We start from the raw sequence: 25608 nt of genomic DNA, 5'->3' as shown, positions 1-25608 counted from the left end.
GAATGTTAATCTAGCTAAGTGATTCTTTGAGGATATGATGAGTATTATTTCAGTCCGAATAATACGAAATAATTTAACACTTAATACCTTGTTATTAAATTAAAGTGGACACGCAGACTTAATATTCTCTGATTACCCGAGCACTTTCGACCAAAATCAGTAATAGAAAATCCAGCTACTTGCATCCTGAATAATTAAAAAGGATCTTAAGGAGACATGAGAAGAGGCAGGCTATGACAAATGAGATTTATTTTATACATATGCAGTCCAAATATACATATATTAGAATAAATGTTAAAAAGCCCTAACCTACACCACCCAGTTTAAGACCTGTGAAGTCAACAGAAGTCAGTGATGATGCAGAAACACATCAGCAGGATAAACAACATCTGTGTGCACAACCTTTGGATTTAATTAAGCCCCCCCCTCCCTCCTAGCACTACCATACTTTCTCCTTTTCCTCATCTATTAAACTATTAGATACTAACCACCCCAATCCTGGCTCCTCGAATCAGACCCACGCCCTCTCCACAGGAAATAAAGACAAGTGAGAGCGAGGGCAGACCTCGGGGAGATCCCAGAAGGCAGAGTCCTGTTCCAGTTACATACAGCGTAGAGAGAGATAGAAAGGAGTAGGTGAGCAGGCAGCAGTGGAGGATTTCACTTACAGTAAAACAAGCCATCTCGGGTACATCAGAGACCACAGGAGCAGGGCAGGGCTGAGTGCCCTCACTACCTCATCCCCTGAAACATTATCCATCCATCCATCCATCCATCTCAGTTAGCAGGAAACAGCAGCACAGGGTTGTCCATGCATTTAAAACAATTCCTTAACCTCCGAACTTCTCCCATAGGTTATGAGGCAGGGGTGAAAGAGTCATCAGCAAAGCTAAAACCTTTATCCCACCAGCATGCGAGGCAGTTAACCCATCCACAAGTGATGCAGCTATCTGTTGTAAAAGTTGGAGGTTGGAGTTAATGCTGTGCAAAGCTTGCAAGAGCATGACTCATCTGTCGAGAACAAAGTGTGCAGAGAGCAGGGAAGCCTTCCAAACAAAGATCAAAAGCAATCAAAAAGAAATTACATGTCACCGTTAGAGAGGGATGTTATTGCTCCGAGTGGTCTGGTGGAACACAACATGAGCCAACCAACATCGACCAAATTCCAGCATGTGCATTTAGGAAAAATGACTTAAAACCCTTTTGCTCCTCTATTACTGAGGAGTCGCTGTCTATTTAAGATTCTTCAGATATGACGGTGGACAAACGCAGTATAAAGCAAGAGAGCTCCCGTAAGGGTGAAGCTATCAGCGGTGGGGAAACAAAAAGCAACTAGTGTTAAACTGCAAACCCTTTTGCTAAACAAGACCTTAATCTAGTGTTCAATAAATATTGTAGGGGACTTTATTTCCTGAATATTATACATTGGTGTAAAATGGGAATGACAGTGGGGATGGTGGGGTTAGCAGTTCAGTTCTTTGGATGTGTATTTTTTTGTTTTATTGCCCAATATCCTGGTAGTGAGAAACTGAAAGATAGCATTTACTGGCTTGTAAAGTACAGCTTTGAAAGGGAGGCAGTTTGCAAAGACAGAAATCGTGATGAGATACAAAAAGGGACCAAATATTGTGTTACATTTTTCATTAGATTTTGAATCTGTTCTGATGATGCATCTCTCTCATAGCTAAATGCAGACTATGCAGTGCATCAAACCTCTCAACAACCCGCCCTGCCTGTTTATCTAAACTTCCTTACTATCCCTCCTTCCCTGGTCCCCTCATTTGTTACTGTATTAAGTTTTCTTAACCAGACATCTTACAAATCATTCCCAGTACAAGTGTCCTTGTGTATTATGGTTCTCGCTACCTGTCCATCTGCCTGTGTCTGTTTTTCTAGCAGGCTGTTTCTCCGATATAGCCTTGAGGTGAAGGAGGAGGTCAGTGGTAAGGCCTCAGTTGTTCTGGCAGCAGACACCCTTACTGGCTGAGTTTTGGGTGGGCTCAACTGTGATGGGCACTACGTTGGAGGCTGGTGAGAAGTCTGAGTCGTTTCGCCCTGACATCTGCCTCTGTGACACGATGTTGTAGATGGCTGTGATGGAGAGAAGGGTGAAAGGAAATGAGTTATGTGTAGATGCCTTTAAATCTAGCCAACAGTGGGACATATTGTGATAAGGACAAACAGCATGACAACACTGAACAACAACTGTTCTATCCAGACTCCTGGCAGCCGTGAAGGATTCTTTCCATCCTAAACTGGCATCGGTATGTCATGTGGCAGTACCAAGTCTCCTTTTAGGCACTCCCTACATGCAACAAGATGAAATACATTTCATATTTCTATCTGAATACCTATTTTGCAAGTTCATGCAATAAAAGCAGCAAACAGAAAAAGGACTCATCTTTAGCACACAAGAGCTGCGCTTGTTTTGTTTCTCTTCATCCCTGACATTTCCTTTTTCAATATTTTACTGTCAATAAGCTGGTGAGTTCATAAAACTTTTTTTTTTTTTTTTTTTAAAAGGGAGGGAGCGGGACTAGTGCAAACACCGCTCTGGTTTACTGTTGCATACTGCCGCTTTAACTCTAAACTACAGCCAGATGTGGAAAACAGCCCTGAAGTAAAAACTGCCTATTAAGCAAGAAGGTTTAAAGCAAAACAAGACTCCTGGCTGACTGTGACGTGACACGTCAGGTGGTAAAACCATGAGTCATTACTAAGAACTCTACACAGCTACAGCTGCTGATCCTATATAGACAATAATCCATCAGGATGACCCTCTTTGACCTACGCTCTGTCTGCTGCTGATATCTACACATCATGCGACTTCTTCCCTGCTTCACTGGGTCTATAGCTTGACTGCTAATGTGCTCTGAACTTCCTCTATTCTCCTCACTTAATGAGCTAATTAGCATCATTAGCTCAATGGGGCTGGTTAGTTTGAAGTTTTTATGAATTAGAAATGACTGTGGTTTGGGCAGGATGGCTCAAACGGATCAAGCAGAGGCGCCTGAGTATTGAACATGGAGCAGAAGCAGAAAACAAACAGTGAGTGGTGCACATACTCACACACTGATCGCCCCTGGAGCAATTATAGTGGAAGCACAACTCACTGATGGATTGTCCCTTTGGACACTCGAGGGGTAGACTCATTTCCAACAATGTTGCCAAATCTTCAACATCAGATACCCCTTGTTAGCTTAGCTGAAATTTATGTCCCCACCAGGAAACTGCTCAAAACCATTTACAAATGCTTAATGTCTGTGAACTACTATCAGAAGTTCTTTCTTGAAGAGATGCTTTCGATTAAGCGGGTCAAAGCCGATTTGTCCCTATAAATGATTTAGAGTGGCTGCCCCAACAATAACTAACTGGTTGCATTGTTTTTCAGTGTGCCCATAACCTTTGTTACCTTAAATAAAAAGGTTGTTCTTGCTTAAGACTGCATGCAAGTGATGGACATGGATAACCAATAGGATGGATTTTGCTGCCATCTAGTGGCAGCTTTAAAGTCTTGTTATGTAAACCATCAAAGTCTGGATGGAAATGTAACACTTTCAGACAAATCAATGTACTTTATAAATCAAGATCTTAACACCGCTGCTTCTGAGGTTTAAGATTGGTACACTCCAGCATCCAATGCACTTTCACTCAATGATCTGATATAATCACTTTAAACAAAAGACAAAGAAAACACGAACAGGAAACATACCTGTGAGAATAGTATGGAAAGCCAGCTCCACATTGGATGAGTCTAACGCTGATGTCTCCAGGAAAGACAAGCCATTCGCCTCTGTAAAGTACATAAACAGAATGACACCATATGTTTAATATCTGTGAGTTTCTGAACCTTTATAACTACCTACACAAGAGCAGGGAGATGCTGTGTTGACATTTACAGTCATGATGGACTCTCTCCATGGTTCTCCCCTCAAATTGAGTCATTTGAAAAACTTCCTGTTACAGAATTTCAGTGATTTGCATTCGTAGACATTTGCTCTGGAATGTTTTTTTTTTTTATGACCTGACTAAACACATCGTTACTCACATAAACTTGAAAGATCAAACTGGGTTCAAAATGATGAGAAATCCTGTGTCACATGGATTCAAAAATGCACACTTAATCTGTTCTTTTTAAAGGGATATTAAACTGTTCAGTGACAAATGTCTCATGCGGATCGCCCAAAAAATGCAACTTAACCTTTTAAAATAAAACTGACTAATCTGGGTATGAACAATGTTAAAAACATTTGGAATAATATCGGCACAAAACATATGACAGTTTCAAACGATTCCATCATTTGTTTGTTTTCTTCATGCAGAATTGTTCAATATTACACCTTCAAGTCAACATTAAAGCAAATCGCAGAAACTGTGATGCATCCAGTCACTTAAATGTGACAATTTGCTTCTTTTTATTAATTAAATTATAGTTTATTTTAATGGAGCATACCTTCTACAATGAAACTAAGATTATTCGGATTAATGAGTTTGTAAATTGAACGTGTTTTTTTTTTCTATTTAAAGTTAAATAAAACTCAATGTTTACGTTATGTATTTCTTTGATATGTTTGCTTTGTTTGGAGGTGAGATTGATTACATTGATTGATTACACACACCGATCACAGAGCTCCTCTCTGATTGGCCCAAGAGGACAGGTAACGTGATAATTAATGTCTGTGAGGTCAGCAGACGTGTTGATGTGTCATTTTTGAGACTGAGGAAAGCAACTTTTAGAATACATTTCTGTTGCAGCGATAAATCTGCAAATCTAGTTGTCGATTCCACACTAATTGATTCATCAATAAATCGACTACTTTTTGCAGACTTATTTTCTTGCTTTCTTCATTTTTCATTATCCTAATTCTTATCTCAACTTTGCACATGAAAATATTTAAATCTGGTAAAAGATTTGATCAGTGTGATAGGTGAGAATTTAATTTTCACACACAGGTGTAAGTACAACTTCTGATTGGCTCACTGTGACTGACTCTTTGAGAGGAACACATGAAAATGGACTTTGACTGGACAGGTCCCTCACCTGGTCTTTATGTAAATTAAGCATACATAATTATGGTCACTGGTTTGGAAAACAAATCAGCCCGACCAGCAGACACTGACTTGTGAAAACGTATTTATCTAGCTAAGAAAATCAAACGCCTAGTGTGATATGGATATGCATTTGACTTTCACACAGGCAGTCTCGGCACGAGTCATTTACCAGTCAAAGCAGGTGTAACACTGCTTCAGACACGAGCCAATAAACCCAAGGTCAAGAATAAACACACAGGGCAACCACTCAGAAATAATGAGCGTGTCAAAAGGTTGACAATTACACATAATTTTTAGTGAAGTTCTGCAGAATGTAAAAAAAACTAAATCTGCTCTAAAACAAAGCCTTGAAATTCTCAGAGGGGTCGAGAGAAATGGAGGTTTAATTTATTTAAATCGAGTCCTTTTGAAACGTGTGTTGTGACACGTTCATGGAAAATGCTTAACAGTATCACAGTGCAAACACTTCTAATATGGGTTTTGCCAGAGGGAATACGCAAACGAGGCTTAAAAAAAAAAAAAAAGGTATAAAATAAACGGAAAGAAAACTTGATGAAATCAGCATGTTTTGCTGTACTGTCTGCAACACACATAATGGGTTATAAAGTACTGAATACCTCATTTAAGGAACTAGGGGATTGGCCCAGTATCACAGCCTTAAATGCATTTTTGGCCAAGTTCTCTGCGGATGTCAAATCAGTCCTGATGTAGCTGTAGTTAACTGAAGAGACACATTCCTCCAAGGTATCGTGATAGTACTGATAATAGTAAAAGAAAGATTTGATTTACCTCTTGCTCTTGGAAATGTTAAGATAATGGCTGTATCATTCACGATGCATTGCATTCATATTTTGTGATGGCATTTTTGCTGTCTTTGCATTATTGTTTCAAAGCTTATTTGCAATACAAGCAAAATACAGAGACTAGAAGTCCAAGACTGGAAGTAGACTGTGGTTGTTCTGGGCCATCATCTACGTCAAATGATCCGCAGGTGAGCCAGAAGATCAACAGATGTTGAAGCTTCTCAAAGCTGCGCAACAGAGATACTGAGAGACAAAAGGCAACAACTGCAAATGTTATTCTACACTTCACTTAGACAATAAGCGATAACCTTGGAAATATTCTAATGAAGCTGACTCCTAGAACATCAAAGGCTTACACAGGCAGGATAGTGTTTGTGCTCATACATAAATCACACAACAACAATACCTGAAAAGGCCTTGGCCTCATCTGTGGGCACTGCCCTGAGGTGGCGTAGATCACTTTTGTTGCCCACCAGCATGATGACTATGTTGCTGTCAGCATGATCCTGCAGCTCCTTCAGCCAGCGCTCAGCGTTTTCATACGTCAGGTGCTTGGCAATGTCGTAAACCAAGAGAGCTCCAACTGCTCCTCGGTAGTACCTGGAAATCATAAGAGGAGGAGATGAGTATAATACAAATAAGAGAAAACATTTTTTTTTTTTGACGATTTCAGGATTCTTCTGTCACATGAGCTCTGCCAACTTAAAAGGCACAACGTTTTATCGGCAGCAATTGTAGAAACCAAGAAACACATTTCGTAAAACAGTAAGCCGGTGAGAACTGGTGCAAGTTATTTGAATCAAAGGTGCCACAGGCTTGGCTACTCCAGTGAGATAGACAACCTGAAAAAAAGGGACCAGTGTTTGTACAGGAACTTGACTTAGAGATGAGGAGGAAGCTGTGATTTACAAAACACTTCCTCCCCCAAGGCGAAAAGGTACATTTTGTAGGACTTATCACTTCCTGATTCTCGTAAACTTTTCTCAGTATCATAAGGCTATGACTGATTAAATGTAATTCATGGATGGAGACTGGCCCTTGGTTGGAGGTAAACTGTAAACCCAGATATTTATATTGAAGCTTGATTTCCTGTGACTGTGACTAGGAGTTTTGACAAAAGACGGCACAATGCCCCGTGATGAGGAAACAAAAGAGGCCTTTTGAATGTCTTGTATCAAGACCTTGCCTGTTTTGAACTTTGCATGTGGACCTGTAAATGGGTGCATGTATGCTGCACTGTAAATCAAAGGAAAAACTATTATGTATAAAGGGAGCATGCAGTCAAAGCATGAAGTGAGTCCGTGCTTCCACAAAGGCTTCAGTGATGTTTTGTACTCACGCAGAAGTGATCGCTCGGTATCGCTCCTGTCCTGCGGTGTCCCAGATCTGAGCCTTGACGGTTTTGCCTTCTACCTGGATGCTGCGAGTGGCAAACTCCACCCCGATGGTGCTCTTGCTCTCCAGGTTGAACTCATTTCGAGTGAAGCGAGACAGCAGGTTACTCTTTCCAACACCGGAGTCTCCTATCAGCACCACTAAAAAGGAAAAAAAAGGTGGTTTAAAAAGAGGAACAGTCATCACCATGGTAATACAGTAGGGGACGGTACCTGCAGAGTTCTTTCCTTTTAATTATTTTTGAATAAATCAGCACAGGGCAGTCTCATTTTCAAGAGTGAAAAATACACAGAGTGCAGCCTGAGCACAGTGTTTCAGCAGCACTACGTACTACTTCACTGCAGCTGTAAAGGCAAACTGTACAACAGTTTATTCAACTGTGAAGGAGTAACATTAAACAACATGAGCTGATTTTTTTTCATAAATCAAATTTGTTTCTCATTTGATTGGATAGCCTGCCTGAATAATGACGCACACATTTGGCTCCAAGACGAAATAGAGCAGAAATTCAGGGGACTCCCACTGAGTAGCCGAAAATATTAGATACCACCTGCTCTTTTCAGGAAATAAAGGCAGACTGAGCACGTTAATCAGGGTTAAAGTATTGATTTCTTACAGATTTATTTTGTCAAATGTATTCCAAGAAAAAAAAAGTAGATTTTAAATTAAGGAGAATAAATGGACTAAGACACCGGTAATGCAACATACATGCCACTGCCAACAGATTTTAGTTTTTTGCTGAGATGTCATTCTGTTGTCAAGGCTGCACACAATCTGATAACTCAACCTGTCAACGCAATACAATTTTTTTTTTTGCATATGGATGATTCTGTTGTTGAGGGACATGGTTTTTTTGGTACTGGAAGCATTTTGACATATGTTACATTTAAGAGAAATAGTGATTCTGTGGTAGACTTTGACCCTCAACGCCATACCCATGTTTGTGTCACAAGTTTTTAGTTGATAGTAAACAACAACCAGCACCTTAGAGAAAGAAAGTCTTGGCTGGGTTTACACATAATCTTGGAACTATCAAGGTGCATGAAGACAAAGACTAGAAGAGCTCACAAAGCTCCAGCAACACTTGTAGTATGAAGATCAACTTTATTAACAAATTAGACCGATGCGTTTCAGCTTGTGGCCTTCATCAGGGTGATTGAGAGGTCACCATGTAACACTCTCTTGTAATGAGAAGACAGAAAAAAAAGCTTAATTTTGTTTTTCTTACTTAAACATTTGGGATGCTTGACGTGGGCCCGAGGGATATATTACTATATTTACAGTTAAATATCAATTAATGCTAATCCTCTACTGGACTTTCTCCAAATATGAACTTTAACAGCCATTATTAGAGTGAGTGTGTGTCAGTTAACTACTTCCACAATTGTCAGGTGAGTCAGTCTGTCAAAAGGAACCAACCCCAGCAACTCACCACCCTGCTATTAGGAAATAGGAACTTGTTAAGGAATGTTGAAATTGCATTAACACATGGACTGCTGTGTCTACACTTGCATATAAGCAATGCAACTCAGTCTTAGGGGAAACTGTGTGTTAATGTTTGTCAGTGTTTCTATGGTGTAACAGATGCATGCAGCAACCTGTCCAAATAAATATGAACTTGTTTCTGAAGAATATGATTTTAACAAATATGTCAAAGCTATGGGGAGAATACCACCCAAAAGTAAAATTGTCACTCTGCTATGCATCAAAAAACTGTCCTTCTCCATTTTGTCTGACACAAAAGATCTTGGGCGGAGAACAAAAATCATTATGCAACCGTTTTCAGGTGCCCTGCCATCAGACAGGTATTATCACGGCTGCGTTACACACCCATTCACTAGCCCATTGTTGGGTTTGCATTCTTCAGCTGAAGAGATATGACACCTAACTATTATATTATACAACCTTGCACCTAGGGATGGAGCTGGCCTTTGAAGAATGACTAATAAAAAAAAATAGACAGTCTGATCCTAAATCCTTGAAAATTGAACAAAAGATCAACACAACACGTCCAATTTCAGTATTTCTATTTGTGTAAAATTAGCGTAGTTATAATGCTAGGAAAGAGCAGCAATTTAAAATAGATCACCTCGATGAAGGTAGGAAAAATGTTTTCTTTCAATTACTGATTTTGCATCAAAATGCAAAATGTGTAATTTAAAAGAAAGCGACAGACACAAATGTCTGCTTTTTTAACATACTTCCCTCAGCTGTGTAGTACAATGTGCTTTGAATCCAAAAACACACGAAAGATAAACATTCAAAGAGTGAAAGAACTGGTATGAAAAGTTTCTGAAACATATCCCAGTAATGACAACCATTAACATCACTAAAATCACAATGTGTACAAAGAAAAAGGTATGGCTTGAGCAGGGAAGTAGGTTGACTCCCCGCACTGCTGCCTCCATCAGTAAGAAAAGGTTTATATGACTCACTAAAAGCTCACCCAACTTGACTCATGCTATCCAGCAGCGAGGGACAAAAGGAGGCTGTGGGAACAAAGAACAACTACGACCATAACATTAGCCTTTTCCTGGTTTGAGAGAACGACTTAATGGCAGCCATCGCCTTATCACTGTCCTTGCGCTGCAAATGATTCAGAAGAATCTGCAAAAATCAGTTTATCGCAGATTGAGTGCATGAAAAAAATCTCGCCTTCCCTGTGCTCAGAGCTTCTCTGTGGCAACACACAAACACACTTCATGCAGGTATTTCCAGTTTGACCACACATGCCTGTTTAGTGTTCTATATTTGAACAGACCATAGGCACTTTATTTCCCTTGCTTATGACTAGGTAAAAGTATGAAAAGCTGCCATATGGGAACAACAGTGTTTACCACCCATCACAGTACATTATTACAGAAATAGAATATTATTTCATACCAGATGACAAAGTGTTGGAATAAAACACGAATAATCTCTTGCCATCATGAAAAAGTTATTGACATCTAAAAAAAAAAAAAAAAAGTATTTCATATCCTATATTTGTTAGAGAGCCTATACTTACATTTCTTACTGTTAAAGACTTCAGGTGGTGAATGAAAAACGAGTGTGTTTTTGCACAGGTGTGAAGACCTGTAAGTGCATTTAAACTTCAAAACAGGGGATCTCCAGTAAACCACGAAGTAACCTCAAGTGAAAGTGTAAAGACAAGTCATTTGTAAGACAGTCTGATTGAAAGCTGTTTTTTGTTTTCTAACCCCACCACGGTGTATGACCCCCCCCCCCCCCCCCAACCCCCCAACCGACGCCGCATCACAAGACGATTGCATCATAGGCCTGCACAAATGATGATGATGACTCCACCGCGGATGCTACTTGAACGCCACATAAATACTCCTTACCAGCAGCAATATTGCAAAAAGATGGCATGTCTATCAAACCATGTTGTAACTTGTGTCTCAACTTGACTCAGATAAAGTTACAGCTCGCAGCAGGTGTCTTTGTCTCTGGGTCTGGATGAACGTCGTCTTAGACACCTTGTTGCCAGGCACACGGGAGGGGGGGTCAACACCTCGGCATCAAGTGACACTCACAGGTGTAACTACGGTTTTTGGTGTCGAAACGAAGCCTGCTAGCTTGGAGATAATAATAATAATAAAAAAAAGAGCGACTCACCTTTAAAAAGATAGTCGTATTCGTCCTCTCTGTTCGTCATCGCTGCTGTTTTTTCGACGCCTCTACGTATTTACTCGAAGTCGAACAAACTTCTGGTACTTTTGGGAGAGACCGTCAGACAACCCCCGTTAACGACTGTAGCTGGTAGCTTCACACACGGAAGACGGTCAAATCGCACTCAAGTCGAAAACTACGCCGAAAAAACTTGTCCAGAAGTTAAATAATTTTTTTTCCCACTGTTGTTGTTCCCACAGCGGCTACTAGCTCAGAAAAAAAAAAGTTTCACCTCGTCTTCCTCACCCCTCTGTCACTTGCCATTACGGAGGCTGCGACGTAACGTTCAGTGTCTTTTGGCCCGCCCCCTTTGTTCGCTCCTAATGGTCAATAGCTGATCGACACCTGTCACGAGCGTTGACGTGATTGGCCCGCTTGGCTGCCGTTCATGGTTCAACCCGCTGGTCGTTGATTTTCGTGACGTCTGCGGCCCCAAGCCTCAACAGGTAGCATCAAACCTCATTGATATGTATCACTGCAGCCTTACAGAGGTGTGATACATCTCTCAAGGAAGACAAGAGATATCAAAAAGGAGATTAGATAAATTAAATAAATTGTGAGGGAACGCCTACATATGGGCCCTAGATGCTTCAGGACAAATATGTGTCTTCATTTTGTCTGTCTCCTGATTTCTGTTATCCTGTAAATATGTTTTATTCATGTTTATTAACTGCTCTATGCTACACAGCAGATTTCTGTGCTTTCGACCAGGGGTCCCCTTGAGTCCCCAAGAAGGTGGTCTTGAGATGCCTTCGAAAAATACTAATACATATTTAAATTATTCAATATATTTCACCTGTTATTTTAAAATAGATACAATTTCAAATAAAAACATACTATTTAGTGAAATAAAATGAATATGGACAAAGATGCACACATCTATTTTTTAAATATGTATTTGTCCACTGTCTATACATATAAATTACTTAATAATTATATGCCTGAACCACCCTACATTGACGGTGGGGGTCCCCAGTCTCTGGCACCCTTATTTTTGGGGTCACAAGCTGAAAAGTTTGTGATTTTTTTTTTAGCATCTACCAAAGAGGCTTTGCCATTTTTGTAATTTTTTTTTTTTTTTTTTTTTTTGTGAAAAACTTTTTCTTGATAAAGTAAAAAAAAAAAATGAAACCGCTTAAGGTGCCCCTATATACAAAATGCTTTCTTAACTCATTGCTGATCTCTTTTTACTTGTAGGCTATATATCAAGCGGCAAGATTCAGTGTTGAAAAATGAAACAATGTGTAATTGAAAAAAACTGCAGTTCATCGAGTGTCCACTTGAGACTGGGTCCAAGAGCCCAGGAACTCACATACACACCCCATTCAAAAATGCAAATTTTTACAGCAGACATTAAGATGTTTACAGCCTGGTACAAAGAATGATTTTGGTTGGATTGGTTAATGTCTTCATGGGCACACACTGTACAGGGGTGTATTTTATTATAATGCATCCATTTTGATTTTATGAACAATATGTATCTATAGTAAGGAGCGTAGCTGACCTGATTGACAGGTGGGCACAATCTAGCTAGTTTTTCAGGAGGCTTAAATCCCACCTCAGCTTCATCCCTTGCCTGTCGTATGGTTGTTTGAAGTTGGGCTGAGACAGGATGTCCAGCAAGGCGCCCGACATCAACAAGCCTTCAGAGACCCCTGCAGATATCTATGGGTGATGTCACTCAGGCTTCGTCCCCTTTTACTTACAGTTCTTTGGTATATATATATATATATAGCAGTTTTTGACAAAAGAATCTCATCCTGCTTTCTTTTAACAGTCAAAGGTGTAAAGTTTTGCCCTAGAAAAAGTAAACAGTCTCTTTCAGGTGTGCTGTTGCTGCATCAGTGTTTCCAGACATTAAAAATAAGGATACAGAAATAAGTGTTCTCGTTGTGCATGGTCTCACTTGTAGGTCATAAAGAGGCCTCAGCATTAACTCCAGCCAGGTCATGGCCAGATAAAAATTCCTCACAGAAGCTTTGTGCTCATATCGTTCATCATAGGAGACAAATAACACATTGTGAGACCAACTTTCTCCATATTCTTTTTAATTTCACGTCAGCGAATAAATCAGACTCCTCTTAACGTCATCAGCTGGAGTACAAGCACAGGAAGACTCATCATCTGCACAAACAAAACATGCCCTCAATCTGTTGTCATGAATAATGCACATTTAAAATATTTCCAAATATTTGCATGGATCATAAATATATCACCTTACAAGTAGCACAGTTATGTGTTTACTTTTGACCTATGTTCAATAGTCAGCAGGGACTCTTCAAAGTTAATGTTTATCCAGATACATTCATTCACATATATGAATCCTCTTTTTAATACATCACCAGCATGCAATTTGTGAAACCGTTGTATCAGTCTTTTCCAAGTTAACATTGGCACCCAGTGTTGCCATATCATCCCCATAATCTTCAAGCTCTAGCAAAGCATTGTGGGTGAAGGAGGAGTTCGGCACCCCTGAGTCCCCTGGTCTCCTGAAGGTCCTTGTGATCAGACGTTTCTGCAACAGGGCCTACTCTCCTCTGTGTTTCCTGAGCTGGAGTTGTTCAAAGACACAGCACTGATAGAGCTGCGACTTATTTGCTTACTGCCCCCCTTCCTGCGGATCTCTGTGGCAGAAAATTAACAAAATTAAAGATTGACATGGTGCTACAATAGAGGAAACCTTCCAGGCTTTGAGAAGAAAAAAGTCTCACAACTATCAAAACAAAGTACTTAACAAACTCACTTCCTTGCTGTATGAAAGTTGACTCAAACTCATGAAGAAACTCATGAAGAATATTTTTTTTATTTAAATCCAAAACTCAACAGAAAACGTTTCTCCGAAAGCAGTCAATCAAAATACTTTTTCCAAACCTCTATGAGGTTAGGAGATGAAGGCAGGTTTACAAATAATATTTATTTATTGGGGAAGACATGGAGGGAAAGAGAAAGGGAGATATGCCCACAGAAAGATCCAAGAAAGTCAATCATGCCCCAAAGCGAGATACAATTGCTCTCCTTGTGATGTCACAGTGGAATTCTGGTTAAAATAAAAATCCCCTCCCCTCCCCTCCCCTCCCCTCCCCTGGTATCTCCACCCATGGACTCCACCCCCAGCTTAGAGCAAAACTTTTGTGCAGGTCGGCCATTTTTATTCTCCCTAGCGAAGGAGTGATGTCTACCGGAAAAACTCAGGGTGGGCTCATTACATTTAAAGAGACACACACACCAAAACGGAGCGTTCTGAGAGAGCTGGTTTATACAGGGTCACAAACCTCCTCTGGTGCCTGATTCATGTTATTTTTTTTTACCAAAGCACAGCACAGATGTTTCATTTAGACCACAGGGGACTGTTTGAAAAGATGTAAGAAGGGGGTCTAATATGTCCTCTTTAATACATTAAAACAAATTACCTTCCAGGACATTGTTGAATGCTGCCTCCACATTGGTTGATGCCAAAGCCGAGGTCTCCAGAAACAAAAGACCATTCTTTTCTAGATAACACAAATAAAATACTACTTAGGTTACATGATATTTATAAAATGCACATTTGTTATAGTGTCACTGTAAAGCAATAATATCTATTTTTATCTAATAATTCTTAAAGAAAAGGGAGATTTCAGGAGCTAAACTGGGCCCTATCATCAGGCAATATATTTTAATTGTAAATCAATTTGGGGATTTAGAGTCAGTTTTGTCACCGTGAAGAAAACATGATTGAGAAATTACAAACATTGACAGGACAAACAGTTTAGTGATCACTTTTTAAATTCAGTTTTCAGTTTAATTCAAGGTTACACTTGTACACTTTGTACCTGCAAAGTCTTGAGCCTCCTCAGTGGGCACAGACCTCTCGGGCTCCAGGTCAGACTTGTTGCCCACCAGCATCACCACAATGTTGGGATCAGCATGTTCGTACAGCTCCTTCAGCCATCGCTCCACGCTCTCATAAGTCAGGTGTTTGGTGATGTCATAGACCAGCAAGGCTCCAACTGCACCTCTGTAATACCTGTGCAGAGGTGATCCAACTTTACAGTAAGTGATTGTGTAACACCTGGGCCTTTTGTTTCATGTAATACCACTTTGAAGGTCAGAGTGTTGCTGTCTGTATAGCTGTTGATATTATGTTTAAAATGAATGTGAAAGGTTAGTTTACAACTGGAGCGCCACTGGCCTAGTCGTTGGTTTGTACGCGCCATCTACAGAGGCTAGGCCCTCTAAGTGGGTGGCCCGGGTTGGAATCCAATCCTCTCTCTCTCTCTTTCCCAGATTTCTGACTCTATCCACTGTCCTGTCTCTACAATAAAGGTTTATTTTGGTCTCCACCAGCTTGTAAACCACTTGTTTTTTAGGTGATAAATCCCTTACTATGTTCACAGGCTAAATGCTAACTTAAAGCATCTAGTATATTGTATATTATTTAAGACACTATAGGCGAAAAGGGCACAATAAGGACAGTGATGATAAACAGAAAAACTGAACTTTGAGTTAAGAAACATCATTATTATGTAGAGTTAGATGGGAACCTCAGAGTCAGGTACTAACTCTCTGTGGGTTCATGATTGATGATGTTTACACACATGCACAAACACAAAACTCCTTGAGCCACATGTTTTAACTCAAACAGACACATTTCTTCCCTTATTCTACCCGGACCTTTTTCCTGAGAGACTTTTTCAATGCAAGCCAGTTGGCAGTAAAGGTGACTTGAGATCACAGAACTGATGCTTCACCAGTGTGATTGTCTTGTGTTTTCTTGTCCACTCATTTGTTGATATTGTGACTATGTCCAAATACATTGAGCATTAAGACAAAAACTGTCATTATAATGTTAGACTCTGTTGCTATGTTCCCCATATTGGATTTCTGTCCACTATCTTGGATCCCAGGCCCCATGTGTCAGTGAAAACTTCACACTGTGAGGGACATTTATGAATGGGAAACACGGGAAGATCTGTGCTGCCCTGAAATCTTATAGACATTTTCGGTAATGCATATTTGAAAAAGTCTTTAAATAACCTTTTTCACGCTGCACTTAATCTTGTCACGTCATCCATTGTAACACTCAAAATATCACCTGTGGTAGCTTTAAGTACTTTCCTATCCTAATTGAGAAAAAGAAGTAGTTTCTCCTGTTCTCATTAAAAAAATATAATGAATGACAATTGGTCTGAAGTGAAGAACCAATCAATACTTCCTTCAAAATTACATTTCTGCTCCTCTCCTCCACTAGCATAATTAATTCCACTTTAATAGGTTTTAGCTGCTTGTTACAGCACAAATGGGAAATTCCATGGGAGCGAGAATTTGCATGCTGGAATAAGTCTGCAAGTAATTACCCAAAAAGCCAAGCTGTCAGAAAAGAGCTAATCCAGCGCTGTAGCATATCCTCATATTTTCCCATGTCTTAAAAATAAAACTGACATGGTTCTATTGTTTTAAAACCAGTCTCAGCTGTTAATCCTTCTAGTTTAATTTAAAAAAAAAAAGAATGAATCAGGAGTGCCCTCGGATAGGACAGTGACCTGATGAGAGCTGTTCAGACAAAGTCTCTGCTCTAACCAATTGGAGTTTTTGAACCCATATGTGCCAGTCATAAGCTGACAGGAGTGCAGAATGTGCTGGTTGTTTTTCAGGTAATGTGGGAGGGAGCTAAGGATCATTGCTTGTCCCTGCGTGTGTTTTGGCTGATAGCAGCACCACCTTAAGATGCTGACATACAGGTTTGCTCAAGAACTATAGAGCAAGAAAACAAGCATGAAATGTTGATTTAAATATCTGTCTTTCTGTGTGCTACGCTCAAACTGTGTGCCTGTTTAATATGAGTGCAATATTTAAACCAGTGCATCCACCAGTACGACATGTCACTTATTCATTTGGCATATTTTTCATGAACAAACACGACACCTTTATGAATCACAAACAAAGGTAGCAATGTGAGCCATCAGTCACCACTAAAGTCATATTCAGACTGTCTGTTCAAGGAGTGATATTTACGCCTCTGTGACATTTGGCGTCCAATATGAACATCATCTACTTGTTTGGTTTTTGCTTGTGATTGTGGTTATATGTAAACGTGTATACCTGTGTATCACAAACCTGTACCACAAGGGTCTACAGATGGAAATTAGCCTTTATACAGTCGCTACAATCTGGCATTTTTACATCTTTAAGTTCATTAACGTTGGGGCGCTGGTGGCGCAGTGGTTGTGTGCCCCATCTGTGGAGGCTGTGGTCCTCCGGGCGGGTGGCCCGGGTTCGGGTCCAACCTGTGGCTCCGTTCCCTCGTGTTGTTCCCTACTCTCTCTCCCTGATTTTCGGCTCTGTCCACTGTCCTATTCCTCCATTGAAGGCACAAAAAAGCCCAAAAAGAAAATCTTTAATAAAAAAATAAAATAAAAAATCATTATGGTGGACTGTACCTATTTTAAACAAATAGACAGATATATATATATATATTTGAAAACATCAACTAAATGTGCATTATATAAAGTTTGTCTGTAAATGTTCAAAAGATATGTTATGTAATTTTGAATATTATAACAAGGAACACTTTGATGTCTGACATGAGAGTTTTTCTAAGGAAGAACAGATATTTTGAATGTCCAACAGGAAGAATGACATGTAGGTATCAGAAATCGAAAGCCCAATATGCAATAAACAAGAGTAGTAAAAGTGACGTCATTCATCCGAGGAGAGACGACGTTGGGGATATCTGAAACTTGATACAAATAATGCTAACATCCTGCACAGTTTTAATATGTATTTGGGACACGTGTTTATATTAATGGATCTATTACAGATTACAGGTGTGCTGATTCATAATACTCACGCAGAGGTGATGGCTCTGTATCTCTCCAGCCCGGCTGTGTCCCAGATCTGGGCCTTGATGGCGAAACCTCCAAGCTGCACCGTCCGTGAACTGAACTCCACCCCGATGGTTGTGCGACTGTCGTGGTTGAACTCATTTTTGGTGAAGCGGCCCAGCAGATTGCTCTTTCCTACGCCCGATTCTCCTATTAGAACCACTGCAGGGGACAGAAATAAGAGACACAAGGGTTTCAATCAGTTGCGTGTGTTTGTGGCAGAACTTAGAAGAAGAAGATGAACTTTATTAACTCAGAGAAGGGAAATTCAGTTTTACACTCTGTTGTTGAATATGCTACACTACACACAGAGGATGGAATAAGGACTTATGCACAAAGAGGATGCACTAATGGAGAGATGTCAGACAGATGGGGTTGGGGGGGGGTTGCTCATGGGCACCTCGGCAGTGCTCAGGACTGTCACCTCTTCAGCTACCAGACCAATTTCCAGATTTTTGATTTTTTTAAAACCAGCGACCCTCCAATTCCCCATCCAAGTCCCTACAGACTGAGCTACCACTTAACCAAATAGTCCGACAAACTTCATAATGGCTATGCGTAACATGAGCCAACCCTGTGCTGCCCAATTTATCCTTTTCAGCCCCTTTTAATTGTAGCTTTTAGTCAAGGTGTGTCTTTGTCTTTAGCCCCATAAGTCCTCAGTCTTAGCTGTCAGGGACAGCGGGTAATTACACCATGAGGGATACGATTTCCCAATTTAAAATAAACCCACCACACCTTCATGTGATAGAAGTGAATCATTTAAACTCGAGCATGCAGCGGCAAAAAACAAAATAAACAGCTTCTTAAGTTGTTGGCTATCCCAGCATGCACTGCAGGAATGACAACTCTAAAATAAACCAAGTTTTCTTTTTACTATTATTTTTAAAAAGCAGAGAGGGAATAGGACAAGTAAAGGAAGCAAAGCACAGGGAGAATTAAAGGTTTGGACAGGAGTGGTCTAGATGATGAGGACTTAATTATAGACATTTTGAAGATTTTCTTTTGCTTTTCATTCACTAGGGGTCTCTTTATTTTTCTCTTACTTTCCCCAAAATTGGTTTTAAGCACTCTTTTCTTTTTCATGTCCCCTCATATTTATTGGTGTGTAAAGACCGTATTTGAATAAAGCTGAAGGACAAATTAAAGCCTTCTTCTTTTTCTTAGAGGGATAGGTTACACATCCCCCTCTTCAAACTGAAAGTCTGTTTGGCTGACAAAAAATACCCCTCACAAAAGCACCTTAGTTTCAGGAAATACAACAATCTACGGGTGAAGTGTTTCCAAATCAGGTGGAACTAGTCAAGCTGCTATTTCCTTTAATCTTGGTTGGAGGAACCATCCTGCTGGGTAAACAGGACGAGAAATACCACAGACACCCCCCTCTGTACATGTCGGTGACTAATGTTTGGGTTTCAGTCGTTAGCAGCTGACTCAGAGCGCAAAGAGGCTTGGTTTAATTGGCACAGATAGGAAAGTATGACCACATTATGGAAAGACTGTAAGACTGGGATAACTGCAGAGCTGGAATAGACACACAGTCAGATTCTTGCTGAGGCGTGTGAACATGTGAACGCTCAACACAATGCTTGTGACATCTTCACAGCAATTAATTATGGATTTAGGGTGTGATCAGAGCGACAAGCCTGTGGGACAGTTTTAGAAATACACGTTTTTGCTTTTTTTTTTTTTTTTTTTTTGCAGAGTTAGATAATCATGACCATCATGGCTGTGCTTAAATCTGAGAGTACAGTCGGCAGGCTGTTAGCTGCGATTAGCATAATCAACGTCAGCTAACCCCTTTCTGTCATAATGTAAAAAAAATAAAAAGATTAACCCAAAACTAAAATAACAAACAGGTTATATTTAATCCATAAATGTGTAAAAAAAAAAAAAAACTCAAATGTTAATACAGACAATTGTTTTCCTAAAGGAAGTTACATGTGACAAGCTTTAGGCGAGGCCAGTAAGTAACATGCTAAGCGGTTTCACATCTACACGCTATGCTACGACACAATGTCAGAATTTTCCCATTCTTTTTTTTTTTTTCAGATTTATTTGTGGGCTTTTTGTGCCTTTATTGGAGAGATTGGACAGTTGATATAGTATGAAATCAGGGAGAGAGAGAGAGAGAGAGTGGGGAATGACATGCAGGGGAGAGGCCACGGGTCGGATTTCAATCTGGGCCGCCCACTTGGAGGACTACAGCCTCCATACATGGACGAGCGTGCACTAACCACTGCTCCACCAGAGCCCTAGAATTTCTCATCAGATTTAAGGTGATATTCTGTGTTATTTTGTGAGCACTGAAGGTGCTGGTTAGTTGGCCTTCAACACACTTCTAAAACAATTGGACCGAAAATCTGAACATGACATTTACTGAGATGATTGTTTGTGATTATGGGCTTAAAAAAGGCTGATTATTTGCACATCACGTAGGTGCAGAGTTATTAAAAGACAGCAGCAAGACCTTAATAAAATTCTTTATTCCATACTGTACTACAGTTGGACCATATGTTCATCTTCAGGTGGAAAGACGACCATCTGAAGATAAACAAAAGGTTGAAACGTTGTGATTTAATTACATCCTTTTTAGTTTTGAGCAGTGCTGGGCACTTAATCGAGTTTCAATTTCAATTACGATTTTGGCTTCCTGTAATCATGAAAACAAAATATCAAGATGAAATGATTACCGTGCTGCATGCTGTGTTGCATCAACAAGTCCATACCTCAAAGCTCCAAAAAATAGTCATTTGTATGTATGATCATTTTTACATTTTTTTTGTTTGGGTTCATTTTTTGTTTGTCTTTCAAAGTGTTCAGAATGCTTAAGTCTTAAATTTGAATCTTTAACATGTTTGGAGCAAAAAAAAGGTGGATTTTCTTATTTCAGAGTGAACCCACAGGACTTGAAGCATTGGCCCGACCGCTAGCGTCAGCAGAGCGAGCTTGATAGTTCAACATAGATGCTACATGAAAAGGCAAACTTTCAATAAGGGGTTAACATATAAAAAGAAACAGGTGTTTATCACGCCTGTGTGCCAGAGAAAACCCACCAACTTTATGATACAGAATACAATGCTCAAGTGAGACTGCTTTCCCAACTCTTTTCTCCAAATCATCAAGAATAAACTTTGAACCCTGACTTCTAAACCAAAATGGGAAAAAAAAGTCCTTAAAATGTCTTTAGAATTAAGTTTGAACAGAACATTAACAATTCATTGACTACTGAGTAAACTCCACTTGCTGCAAGACAAGCTGCTAAAAGAACATTGTGGTGAGGTTGCTTTCATGGACCAGAACTGACTTTGATCAGAGTTTTAATTTCACTTGGACACCAGTCAGAACCACAGATTTACAAGAATACTGTCACAGTTTCCCTCCACCACATTTAAAGGGACACAGAAACCACAAACCGTCCTGGCCCCCCTGGTTCTTAACTCACAAAATGTTTAACTTGAAGTCTAAGGTCCTGGTTTTACTTGAATTGTTCCCTCTGACTGTAATGCTTCCCCCCCCCCCCCCCGAGGTGAGAATGCCTGTTTTCCTAGTTTTGCCCCCTCTTCTCCTTCACAACTGAGTAACTTCTTAAGCAAACAATACCTCTGGTTTCTATGGCGATGCAAGACAAGAGGCCTCAAAGCTCCCTGGCCTGGTTTGTTACTTCTGAGGACGCTGGCTGATGGGACGTACTTGAGGCGTTGCAGGGAGGATAAAAGTTTCATTTTGTTTGTTTTATTGACCTTCAAGTCTGGAAATGTAACTACTGTACTGTACACACTGCTGTCACAGCTCACAGCTCTCAAGTCCAGCTGGAAACTCAAACACTACTTATATGAATTCCAGCAGAGCAATGTGTCATCCTCCAGGTTTAATCAGGTTTAAATGGCAATTTAAAAAAACAAAGCATCGTTTTTAAAACGTGCATTAAAGCCTCTGTACGTCCACACAGGGGTTTTAATTACGATTAGGATGTGTCATACCCTATATGGTCCACTCATTGTATCCCACAATGCATTGTGTAAAGTAGTGTACAACCATAGACTGTAAATATTATTCAACCGATGGTCATCATCCAAGCAATATGTACCATCATGCATTGCGGCTAAATGGTTTTTCAGAGCGGTTTTTGACTCTCAGATGGACGAGAGGAGCGTCATTTGGGGGCGTTTTCACTGAAATCTTTGATCTGTTTTAATCAAGATTAACAGATTGTCAGCAGAGAAACGACAGTTTGTCCTGATCATGACGACAGGCACAAGTGAAAACATGTTTAATTATTTATTTAAAATACAATATTTTCTATGTATTCATAATTCATGACTGTTTTGTGAAAATACACTCAGTATAATTTAAGTTATTACTGAAATTCATGCCGTTATTAACCGTTGTTGTTGATCCTCGGCCAGAGTTATGCTGCACATTGGTGGCCGGCGAGTGAGCGAGTAGTGTCTGAAATAGTTTTTTAAAGTTTTGCCGAATGAGTGCACTATATGGTCCACTATGGGAGTAAGGAATGAGTGTGTGATTTCAGGTTGTAAATATTAGGAGCTACGGTGAGAATGTGTGATGTAAAAAATCCTAAGCATGATAACGCGTCACCAAGTCCTCCTTCCCATTAACGGTTTCTTTTAAATTAACAGTGGAGCTGTCATCAAACTGGACCACACCCACATATTCCAGAGAAGAGGTGTAATCATGGTCTAATTACTAACACCTGTGTGGGTGTACAGAGGCTTTCATATCCCTGATCGTATGTATCAGTCTGTAATAAACTATATATACAGTATGTGCTAAAGTATCATTAAAGAAGAGTTTTAATACCAAGGCTGCGAGCATATGTATATCACTTTCCACCGTAGCGTTCTTCTTCTTTTGTACAGTATGCGAGGGTCGAGAGTGTGCAGGCTCCACATTCCAAGCCAATTCTACAGAAACTGATTTTGCTGATTAGTTTCTCTGAGCTATCTGTAAATCACTGAGAGGAATGGAAAACCTGCTCAGACTTTCGAGACGAGAAGGTATCTCGATGTTTGGAGCAGCGCAGCCACGAGTCGGTTTATTCAGTGACAACAATCAGGAGGGTATTCCTCTGATCTGTTGCTGCAAAATTGGCTTTCCTTCTACTTATTGTATACCTCTCTTATTCAGTCTCATGGTGAGAGTCACGTGAGAAGATAAATATCTCATCAGGTCTGCATGGTAAGTATGAGATTAAAGTCCAAAGGTAGTTAGCTTAGCTTAAAATGGGGAGCGGGACAGGAGGAAGTTTTGTCCCCTCTTCTCGTTCACAGGAGAAGGACTTCTTGGAGTAGTATTACCAGCTTGATTTTGACAACCAGCAAAGACTCAAGGAGCAACTGCATGTGGTTAAGGCGAACAGTCCTGCACGTAACTCAATAAACCACCACATGTTGTTTTTATAATCTAGTTTTTGCAGTGATTAAACATATAAGAAATATCAAGTTAGTCATGAACTTAAAAGACCTTGGAATTAGATTTTGCTACCTCTGGACAGAGTCTGACTATGTTTTTGTGTCTGGTCTTTTTGCCAAGCTAAGCTAGGCTAGGTGGCTACTACTTGCATAGAATGCAGCTCTCACTGCTATATATCCACCTCTGATCTATATCTTTGTCTGTAGCTTCTTAGTTGCTGCAGACTTTAGTGTGGAGCCCTCACGGCAAACACTCTATATCCATCAGTTCTTAGTCTTGAATTTGGAATTAGCAGAAGACCTCTGCCCGAAGACCTCAAAGTACGAGTGGGTTTGTATGGTCGTAAAAGGTCTGATAAGGAGCTGGGAGAAAGGCCATGGAGAGATTTAAAGGCGACATATTATCCACTTTGACAGTGTTTTTGAACATATATTTGGGTAACCTGAGTGTCTACCGACCCACAAAATGTGAAATAAACCCATCCACTTCTTTGTTTGTGGTCTGCATAAGTCTTACAACACAGAGAAAAATGCTCCGTTTCAAGAGGTCACAAACCTCCTTCTGGTGCTTGATTCATGTAATATTATTATTATTATTATTCATAGACCACAGGGGACTGTTTGAAAAGGTGGAAAAGGGGTATAATATGTCCTCTTTAAAAGTAATCAGTAAAATCTTTCTAATAAAACACACGGGAGCCGGTGTCGAGATGCTAAAACAGACGTAATGTGGTCATGCTTTCTGGTTCTGGTTAGAAGCCTGGCAGCTGAGTTCTTTACCAACTGGAGTCGATCTATAGATAATGTTGTCATTATCTGGTGAGTTTTGTCCATGTTAATAAAACTGACTTTACCATCCATATGTTATTTTGCTCATAACTGTAACTAAACCCAATTCACATTTCTTAAAGACTTTAACTCCTGGTTTGATCAAAGCCATTTTGGTGTCTTAACCAGCTGCATAAAAGAAATGATTACTCCGCCACGTAGGTTGGGCACAGAACAAACAGAGTGAGTAATTTAAAAAAAAAAAGAAGCTTTGTGCAGATGCAATGACGACACTTTCACACCGTGGATGTGAGCTAAACGTACTGTATGTGTGAAATGCTTTGCCTTTTGGCTCAGATATACAGATTTAAACCGGACATGCTGTGCTACAATGTTGAGCTGCATAAAATGCTCCAGATAGCAGAAGTTCACATCCTGGTTTCAACATTTGCCTGTATGTGATGCATGCTTACAGTTCACTCACTCAGGGACAAAGTGCTCAAAGTGTTAATGTGATTGTTGTAACACACGCTTCATAATGCTGCAACTCACCTGAGGTGTTTGGACACTTGCAAAACACCTGCATACATTATTTACCCAACCAGCTGACTGAGCTGCTGACACACAGGCACATTATTTCTGCTCATTTGTTACCTAAACGCTGTATTATTATGAACTGTATCTGAAGCTGTTCTTTGATAATACTGTTGTGCACTCTCTTGACACAGATTTTCCAGCTCATGGAAAATGCCAAGTTAATAAATGATAAACAAGGAAGTGGAATTTAAAGGACAGAGGAGCATTTTGTAGAGCACATTTCAAAGACTTTATGAAGATATAATAACAGGATAAAACGTACTCACCCTTAAAGACTAAGTTGTAGGCCTCATCTGACCCCATATTGTGTCCATTCAATGTTGCCGCCCTACAGGTTACTATCGCGTCTCCAGGACTCACAGATTGCCCTCAGGATGTAAGATGACACTGACTCACAACACGACCCGACTGCCCCTCAGACCGTCAGCATTCAGCAGAGGAAACAGCTGCAAAGTGTGGGTTTGGACACATGAATAAAAGTCACCAGCTTTCTGCCCTTCTCTATCTGGGTTACTAGAAAGCTGGCTTGTTTGAACAAGGCATGCTGAGTGTATCCAGGTTGTTTTGCTGCAGCAGGCAGGGTCTGTGGCAGGGAGTGGCGGCGCAGACGCGGAGGCGTGTCTTTGTCGTGGAGTGAGTGCAGGGCAGGTTGGACAGGTGGGGTGACTCACAGGTACGGCTGAGTGAGTCTGTCAGGCGCCTTCTGCTGGAACAACATTACACTGCACGCAGGAAGCAGGAAATAAGTGATTTTTCTTAATCATAACAAGTCAGAAAATCAACCTTTAAGAGATCAGATGGTTTTTCTGTGAAACTTACTGATCAGTTTTGTCTGAACAGGTCTGTTGTTTCTATTTCAGCCTGAGAGGTCACATAGATTGCACCATGAACACTTCTTTTTGGTCTTAGTGATATCTTTCCATCCTCAAAATTGGACTTCCTAGACAGGATTTCCAGGATTATTCAATCAGGCTTATTTTATGGTGCTCACTTGAGGACGATGTCAAGGTCAATGAAGCTGCA

General features: G+C 40.2%; 2 protein-coding genes across 2 annotated transcripts; both read right to left on the bottom strand.

Annotated features, from left to right (window-relative positions):
* Nucleotides 1–232: 232 nt before the first annotated feature.
* On the bottom strand, nucleotides 233–11212 carry rab11al (RAB11a, member RAS oncogene family, like). The gene is made up of 5 exons (XM_020644511.3): nucleotides 10869–11212; nucleotides 7195–7390; nucleotides 6262–6455; nucleotides 3713–3793; nucleotides 233–2091 (listed from the first exon to the last, which is right to left on the bottom strand). Exons 1-5 carry the CDS (start codon nucleotides 10906–10908, stop codon nucleotides 1952–1954), a joined length of 651 nt encoding a protein of 216 aa, XP_020500167.1. The 5' UTR covers nucleotides 10909–11212; the 3' UTR covers nucleotides 233–1951.
* A 1741-nt stretch (nucleotides 11213–12953) lies between these two features.
* rab25b (RAB25, member RAS oncogene family b) lies at nucleotides 12954–25189 on the bottom strand. Its single transcript, XM_020644487.3, has 5 exons — nucleotides 24852–25189; nucleotides 17752–17947; nucleotides 14735–14928; nucleotides 14333–14413; nucleotides 12954–13546 (listed from the first exon to the last, which is right to left on the bottom strand). The coding sequence occupies exons 1-5, from the start codon at nucleotides 24886–24888 to the stop codon at nucleotides 13428–13430; spliced, it is 627 nt and encodes a 208-aa protein (XP_020500143.1). The 5' UTR covers nucleotides 24889–25189; the 3' UTR covers nucleotides 12954–13427.
* Between the last annotated feature and the right edge of the window lie 419 nt (nucleotides 25190–25608).

The sequence above is a fragment of the Labrus bergylta genome, chromosome 8, assembly GCF_963930695.1.
Source record: "Labrus bergylta chromosome 8, fLabBer1.1, whole genome shotgun sequence".
NCBI classification, from domain to species: domain Eukaryota; kingdom Metazoa; phylum Chordata; class Actinopteri; order Labriformes; family Labridae; genus Labrus; species Labrus bergylta.
The sequence above is the reverse complement of the archived record's forward strand: the minus strand, read 5'-3'. Positions and strand labels throughout refer to the sequence as shown.